The sequence below is a fragment of the Rattus rattus genome, chromosome 9, assembly GCF_011064425.1.
Source record: "Rattus rattus isolate New Zealand chromosome 9, Rrattus_CSIRO_v1, whole genome shotgun sequence".
NCBI lineage: Eukaryota > Metazoa > Chordata > Mammalia > Rodentia > Muridae > Rattus > Rattus rattus.
Window position 1 is genome coordinate 17,931,589 of NC_046162.1, and position 8,027 is coordinate 17,939,615.

The 8,027-nt window shown below is 48.1% G+C and overlaps 2 protein-coding genes across 3 annotated transcripts in view; one reads left to right on the top strand and one right to left on the bottom strand.

The window, feature by feature from the left end:
* Positions 1–4,838, bottom strand: part of Cluap1 (clusterin associated protein 1) — a 29,794-nt gene extending 24,956 nt beyond the window's left edge. The window contains exons 1-3 of the mRNA XM_032913881.1: positions 4,438–4,838; positions 2,108–2,219; positions 288–372 (exon numbers count right to left, since the gene is read on the bottom strand). Coding sequence (XP_032769772.1) covers positions 288–372; positions 2,108–2,219; positions 4,438–4,459 — 219 coding nt within the window. The 5' untranslated portion in view covers positions 4,460–4,838. The remainder of the gene's footprint in view (positions 1–287; positions 373–2,107; positions 2,220–4,437) is intronic.
* Positions 4,839–4,952: 114 nt separating this feature from the next.
* C9H16orf90 (chromosome 9 C16orf90 homolog) lies at positions 4,953–7,847 on the top strand. Of its 2 annotated transcripts, none has more exons than XM_032913880.1 (3): positions 4,953–5,161; positions 6,447–6,800; positions 7,341–7,847. In XM_032913880.1, exons 1-3 carry the CDS (start codon positions 5,158–5,160, stop codon positions 7,496–7,498), a joined length of 516 nt encoding a protein of 171 aa, XP_032769771.1. In that variant the 5' UTR covers positions 4,953–5,157; the 3' UTR covers positions 7,499–7,847. The 2 variants fall into 2 exon arrangements, with proteins under 2 accessions (XP_032769771.1, XP_032769770.1); XM_032913879.1 differs by lacking the exon at positions 4,953–5,161 and adding an exon at positions 5,177–5,625.
* The last annotated feature ends 180 nt before the right edge of the window (positions 7,848–8,027 follow it).

Here is an 8,027-nt window from a genome sequence, read left to right on the forward strand (position 1 = left end):
TATTATGACTGTAACTCAGCCCAGGGAAGATGTGGCAGAAAATCATTTTATACTGTATAAGTTCGTGATCTAAAACTTTTCAACCATCAAACATATTACTTATCCAAAAATAAACAAAGAAAAGCATACAAGTAATAAGTCAAAAACCAAATAAACATTTTGGTGACACAGTTCCAGAGACGCCTGGCAGTGGGATGGTTCTAGAAAATAATAATAATTCAAAAACAGTCGCACCAGGAGTCATCTGTTTCTTACTTGTTAGTGCTGTAAGATAAATGTGAACTAACCATGAACTGGGCAATTGCCTTAATGAAGAAAACTCGGTCTTGTTCCGTCTCAGTGTCAGAAGGGATGTCGGTCTGCGGCTCATATCTATCAGAAAGAGAAAAGCGTGAGCTGATCCAATAGGAAGTCCCTTCAAGTCAGCTGTAGTGGTGCACTTGGGAAGAAGCAGAGGCAGGCGGAGGCAGGCAGATCTCGGTGAGTTCCAGGACAGCCTGGTCTATAGAGTGAAATTCTATCTAAAATATAACAAAGTGTAGCAAAACCACCAAACAAACAAAACAAAACCAAAACCAAGAAGGTGCACTGAAGAGAAAGCAGATGATTGACTACTGATAATGTGAGGTTCTCCAGACCTCGTCCACGGCAATACCACTAAGCACAAACTTCAGGAGCAAACAAAATACCCAGGGAGCAAATTCCAACCTACACGCGAGGTTCAGTGACCGGGAGCACGGCGGCTCAATGGGTGAACAGGTCTTCTATCAGACCTGGTGCTCAGGATTCAACCTCCAGGACTTACAGAATGCAAGAGGCGAACCAACTACCAGTTGTTCTTGAGCCTCCATGTGTATGCTGTGGCCAGCATGAATCCATACGTGTATGTGTATATATGCATGCTTGGCAGGTAAAGGGGCTTGCTCTCTAAGTCTGGAAACCTGAGTTCAATCCCCAGAACCTGTATGAAGGTGGAAGGAGAGAATCAACTCGCTACTGTCCTCTGATCTCCACATGTGTGTATATGCACACTCCCACAGTAACAGTAAAGTGTAAACAAGCCAAGTACAGGACCCAGATCACAAACTAAATCTAGCTCAGATTTCTAGCATTTGTGAAAATAACCAAGACTGTGTCTCAAGCTGATAGCCCTTGGCCCAAGAGGGCCTTTACTTTAAGAAGTGGCAGAGTTGTTGAAATTACTTTGCTTTACTGACAGTTCAGCAAGGCTCAGAAGACTGAGCCTCTTACCAGTGTATCTGTACAGTCCGAAGGGTAAAAACAGATTTTACATTTTAAAAGCAAAGAAAAGGGTTAGGAGAGTCAGCTCAGTGGTTCTTCCGCAGGACCTGTGTTCAGTTCCTAGCACCAGGGTCAGACGGCTAACTCCTCCCTGTAACTGCAGGATGTTCACAGACATCTCAGCCTGAGTTCTAAGTGTAACAACTCATACAACATTTACTCTCTGGTTCTTAACACAAAAGGCTGCCAATCCTAATACAAGACTTTTAACACAATGGAAAAAAAAATTATGTCTTGTTTTAGGTTTTTAGTTTAACTTTAATTATGCGTATGTATGGGTCTGTGTGTAAGAATGTGCACATGGCTACCAGTGCCCAGTGAGGTCGGAGGTCTAAGGTCCTTCTGGAGCTGGAGTTATACACACCTTGACTCATCCAACACGAGTGCTTAGAGTCAAACTCGGGTCCTCCTCGAGAACTCATAACCTCTGAACCAGCTCTCCGGCCGTGGTTATATCTGGTCAGAATGTCCTGAGTGTGCAGGCAGGTCGCTGGGACCGTGTGAGGGGCTGACATGGACGCTGTACCAGCACTCTAATGAGGACAGTCACCTCCTCCATGTTCTTTGAACTCTCATGATTTCTTTCATTTCTTACAAATTTGAGACATAGTCTCTCACTGGCTGGCCTGGAACTTGCTATGTAGGCCAGGCTGACCCTGAACTAAGACCACGCACACTCATGCCTGGCCTTTTTACGAGTTTCTGCTAAGTCCGCCCTTCGCAGACTGCACTGCAGTTTCCTTCCCAGTTAGCCACTGAGTGAAACAACGATCCGCACTGAGGCGTGAATAAAGCGCGTTCTAACCTTTTCACAAGCCACAGAAGCACTTCAGAGACAAGCCCGAAGTTGGGTGTGCGGAAATTCTCCATAGAAATGTGGCGTGGGTACCCCAAGGCTCTCATCATCTCTGTGAAATCTGTCCAATATAAAACATAGTTCAGTCAGTCCTTGTCAAATAACACCTCTCTTTGGAAAGTAGCTCATCTTAACGCTTTCCCTTCTGATCGGGTCTTCCCAACTTAGTGACATCGATTCTAGAGTGGGGAAAGGAAAGGGGAGAAATGGAACAGTATCTAATCTATCACCGGAAAAACACCCACGTTCAATGGTAGTGGATTTTCTTCAGAGAAATGGGGCCTAGTTATTAGCTAGGGCTTTAGTTTCTCTGATAGCTGCCTCTTTGCTATCCAAACTAAAAACTACCTAGCCTCATAAAACACCCCGAGAAAGCACACTGACAGGTCAAGACTGTACATTGTCTTATCTTCTCCAGTGACCATATATGATTTTCATGACAAATTTTAATGATCAATTACTTCATATTCAGAGAAAATTTAAGAGAACGGTTAAACTATATGCAGTATTTAGATTTGCCCTAAAAAAAAAAAGGTTGGCAAACAGTAATATCATAAGATGTGAACCCCTGAAAAAGCCATACTGCTTGAAAGGGGAAAACAGAACACTAGAGCGAGACTTAGAGAGGAACGCAACCAAGCCTGGTGTCGTGGTGCACTCCTTTAACCCAGTGCTCAGGAGGCAAAGGCGGGCAGATCTCTGTGATCTTGATGCTAACCTGGCCTACAAAAAAAGTTCCGGGTCATTTAGGACTGTTGTTCAAGACAGGAAAAAAACCTTGTCTCGAAAAACAACTAAACAAAAAGAAAGCAAGAAAACAACCGACATTTCTGAGTTCTCACAATATGCTGCGATCTTGAACATGTGTCCTGGCTGTGTAATGTCTATTCACGCTTATTAAAGACAGGTATTCAAAATGTGCTATTGAGCACTCCAAATAATCTATCCAGGCCACACAGCAGGGCAGACTGTGTTGGATCATGGGAGAGAGAGATGGTAGAAAAATAGGTAGCAGCCTTCCTTCATTTTTTTCCCTTTACACACACACGTGTGCGCGCGCACACACACACATGCACACATACACACATACACACAGTGCACACACCCATGCACACACACCCATGTACACACATGTGCACACACACACACACACACACACACACACACACACCTCCCTTATATAAGAGCTTTCCCTTACACCCCTATGAAAGGAGTCAGGCTTTGCTGAAACACTCCCTTTAGCTAAGTAGTAGCTGTCAAGTTCTCTACTGCTCAATGGGGACAGTCTCATAAATTACAAGATTATATAGTACTTATTTAAGGTACACATTCTGAACCACTCTTTTTAAATACTCTTTCCAGTACAATGATAGCTATTCAATGACCCAGCAAAGTGCTTGCCTCATCAAAAACAATGTGGGACAGTCATAATCACACTGTTTCAAAGACCCTTAAACCCCAGATAAGACTCTACCAGCTGCTACACTTCTGTAAGTCACACGGCCTCAGCACTCCTCCTAGCTGTGTGAACCAGGGGTAGTTATACTACTTAACTTGCAGTTAAAACTAGGAACAATAACAGCCGGCCACAAAAAATGATGCTTCCCCCAAGGAGTAGTAACAAAAAAGAGTATCCCATTTTTTTGTTACTCTCCGGCAAAGTTCTCTGCTCGGTATTTAGTGTTCAGGCAACCTGGATTCAAACTCTAAAGCCACTCATTCTATACATTACTTGTCCAAATTACTTTGACCTCTTGCTGCCCGTTTCATCGCTAAACCAGGGCACAAGAACTGGCTAGGAGTAAATGAAATGCCGCCCACATCGAGAACAGCATTGACAGATTGTAACATACAAAACAACAAACCCTCAAAAATTAACAACAACAACAACAACAACAACACCTAGCAGCAATAGCCAATCCATCCAGTCACTTCCTCGGTTATTGGTTCTTGCTACAAACTCTAGCACAGAAAAGGCCTCCATTTCTCCATGACCTTTCTACCGCGGCTGCGAATGTGGCTGTGACCAGAAATAAAATGAGGTAAAATTAAACATTCAATTCTTCAGCCGCTCGAGACACATTCCCAGTGTTCTAGCTACACGTGGCCAGTGACGGACAGAACTTTCCAAAGGTGCTGTAAAGTTCTGTCAGCCCGGGGCTGGCCTAGGGACCACCGGCCTGCCTGAGCCTACCGCTCTAGCAGAGGTCCTGCAGGAGAGCCTCGAGTCCCTGGGAAGCCCACTGGGAAGCCCACGGGAAAGCCCGGTGCAGCCTTACTGCGGAGGTCGCGGAAAGACATGGCGCTGTGGTCCCCAAGAGTCCACTGAGGCGTCGCTGCTCGTCTCTTTAGAGTTCGCAGGCCTAGCGCTCTCCGGTCTCTATAGCAACACTCAGAGGCCCTGGACAGCGTGCGGTCCAGGCCAAACAAGACAGGAAGCGAAGCGGTGAGGTGCGCGCAAGCGCAAGACACAGACCAGCAGGTGGCGTTCGCACCTTACAAGCTGCGCAGTGTCATAGCCATTCGTTGAGCACTTTTGGCTCCGGTCCCGTTGTAACTCTCATTGACTCACTAATATATAGAGAGCACTATCACCTTTTGTGACTGAGTCTCCTTTGTATTTGTAAAAGCGTAGCTAGACTCCGGAGTCGAAGCCGCATAAAGTATGCACAGAATGACAGGAACGAAGATACCCTACCCTGGGCAGAATTCGAGAATTGTACCCGGAAGGATTTCATGCACGCACAGCTGGTCAGTATTCACGACAAGCCGGAAATTGGCGCCCAGACTCGCGCGCCAGAGGTTGCCCCGGAAACGGTGGTTAGTTCTGAGCCCGGAGCCGTAGTGTTGGCGCACTACGCCTTGGTGCTGGGGTCAGCCCAGGCTCAGAAGTGAACCCTCCTTGGTGACTGTTACGATTCGAGGACAACCGCGACAAGGAAGGGCTGGGGAGAGGAGAGATGAGCTGAGCCAAGAAGGGTGGGCGAAGAGGAAGGAAAATGGGTAGGCACAGGATGTAAAGGTGCTCTTGGCTAGGACAATGTGGTACAGACAAGAGTAGATATTTAAGGACTTAAAAGTATGTGGAGTAGGGCCATACATTTGTGGCTAGTCTAACATGGGAGACGGTGCATTTGGATAGTCTTTGCAACAAAAGGTTTTGAAAAACGAGCAAATAAATGAAACTCTATTAGCATCTATGTACAAAAACAATGGTTCATAAACCTAGCTGTAAAACCTAGAACTAAATTTTCTATAATGAAGCATAAAATGCTTGTGACAGAGTTAAGATTCTAAAGTACCTGTAGTTTTGTATTTCTACCAGCAGAACAATTGTTCGTTTGTCCACATGCACAGGGGAAAAAAAATCAGCATTATTATGTATTGCTTAACAACCAATGAGAAAATGGATAATTAGATAAGTGTCACCCAGAACCATCTTCTCAGCATGATTCAGATCTCTCCAGGTTTGTTCTTGAAACTCTCAATCTCCCAACCACAGATGAGGAGGTCAAAGCCCCTAAAAGGTCATCCTAGAGAACAACTTTCCAGCATACCAAAGCCAAATTTGTCTTATGTGGCTTCCTCTGAATCTGAGGATCAGTGGATTTACCCTGGATTCTGGTCCCTTCCCTTGCCCTCTTCCCACCTGACCAGATACCATCGTCTCCCAAACTAGGAGGTCCAGGGAGACTAGAGTCATTACTGTGACATCATAAGGACCAGTTGCTATGGGAGACCTGCAGACCCAGCCCCTAGGCAGGGGAGAGCAGGCTCTACTGCACAGAAGGCCTGGCCACTCCTCCCCCACCATACTGGCCCTCCATGGAAGCCTTGGTCTGTGCATTCTCTGAGCTTCGAATAAGAGAAGGTGCCTGGCTGCAGGGAGGAGCAGCAGCAGAGATGCCACACTGTCCCAACCTGGGCCCAAAGCTACTGGGGAGATCCTAGGGACGTGCATGCTTGGGAAGGGAGTAACTCCTCATCTAGGCTATATGACTGGGCCAGTCATGTCCTCTTGAACCCACTGTGCTTATACTGGTGCCAGCATACTCTTTCTGGAGTAAAGAACACAAAAAGGGCTTTAAGTGCTCAGTGGGATCTCAGTGCCAAAGTCCTGGGCTGCTTAGGTCCCTTTGTTAAGGGGAGCAAAGAAGAGTAGTGGGAATAGACAGGAACTGAGGCTGGGTAGCCTGGGGGTGGAGGCCAACATATGAGCTGGTACTTGCATTTCCCCCAGATGCTGGGCCTACTGGCCATCACCCTCCTGCTCTCTCTCTTCTTGCAGATGCAGTGAGCTGGGCCCCAGGACGCCCCAGCCACCCTGACACACCACCTAACATCTATGAGGGAGGGTTGGGGGCCCAGCAGCAGCAGGGCCCCAGTGCCCAGGGAAGCAAGCCCAAGAACTTCCGATTGCGACACCTCCGGAGCCTGGCTCTCTACCTGCCAGGCCACATGCAGCCTGCCGGCCAATGCGGAAGCCACTGGCTAGGCCGGCTCATGGCTGGGGGCAGCCTGACACGGCCTGAAGGCTCGCCCTGGCCCCTGGACCTGCCACAGGGGACCCTGGGTCCAGGTAACGGCCATTGCTCAGCCCTCCTGGAAGCCCGCCTGCCCAGGGACAGCCTGGGAAACACAGGTGAGCTCTGTTAAGGCAGGACCGGAGACATGAGAGACTGAAGGGAATTCAAGTGGGCCTTTCATTTCCTAGCTTTCTGCCAAGAACTAGGAAAGGACGCAGTGGCCAGGACACACTAAAATAATGTCATGCTACAGGGGCCAAGATCTTGTTTAATTTTTTTTTAAATTCGTGTGCCCCACTATCGATTCAGAACATCCATGTACACACTGAGTCCTGTGAAATCTCAGGGATAGTAATATACAAGTGGACTGCAGCAAAAGCCTGTTGGGGTGTTAAGGCAGAGATCTAAGAGTAGGAGTTCTGGGTTCCTATCCTCAATCTGGATTTTGATAGACCTTGGACAACTTTGTCTCAGTTCCTTCATTTTACAAATGAAGGACTCATGACATTTCAGCTCAACCCCCGACATCTCTTCCTCACCCTCACGGAAATAGTGCCAAGCCCTTCAATTGTCTTGAAGGTTATAAGGGCCGAGGACCCCAAGGTAGTGTGTTAGATTGGGTCCCTCTGAGTGACTTCTCTTTCCTTTTTCCTCAGCTTCCAGTTCCAGCATGGACCCAGCCAAGGGTGTCCCCTCCCAGTCTGGTCCCCCCGAGGGCTTGGGACTCAGGCCCAAGAGGTCCTGGAGAGCCTTGGAGGAGACCATGTGTCCCTTGTGCAAGAGAACCCGCTCTGGGGCCTTGGAGAGGACATAGGAGGCAAAGGGCCAGGGCTGGGGAACAGTAGGGGAAGGACGGCCGAGGAGGAGGAGGCCAGGGTTACTGAGGAAGGGTTCAGTCCCAGCGGCAGCCCTCCCCACTGAGATGGCCCCCAGAGTTGCCTAGCACCAGACCTGGGCTAGTCTGGGGAAAGCATGAGGAGGGAGGGAGGGAGGAAGAAGATCCATGAGAGGGACAGAAGAAATGGAAGCATGTCAGTGCCCTTGCAGCCTGCCCAAACTCCGGTCAGCCATTTGTACCTGGGAGGTCAGGCCGAGCAGAGAATCGGGTTCCTGAGAGGCCAGGGAGTCCTCAGGTCTAATCTCAGTAAAAGCCAAGGCCTGCACCTTCTTGTCTGTTTGTCATTAAGCCAACCCAGTCAACATCCTGCATCCATTCCAGGGGTTACATGGAGAGTCAGGAGCCAGGTCCGGGGAGGCTTTGTGGATGAGAAGCTGCTGAATGTGACAGCTCTAGAAGGCAAGCAGAGTCTCAGTCCAAACACAGGGCGAAGGGATGAAGCGTG

What these genes read in the sequence shown, in the direction of transcription:
- C9H16orf90 (XM_032913879.1), top strand. An exon ending in GGACAGCCTGGGAAACACAG is followed by an intron (nt 6,801 to 7,340) that starts GTGAGCTCTGTT and finishes CTTTTTCCTCAG; the next exon opens with CTTCCAGTTCCAGCATGGAC.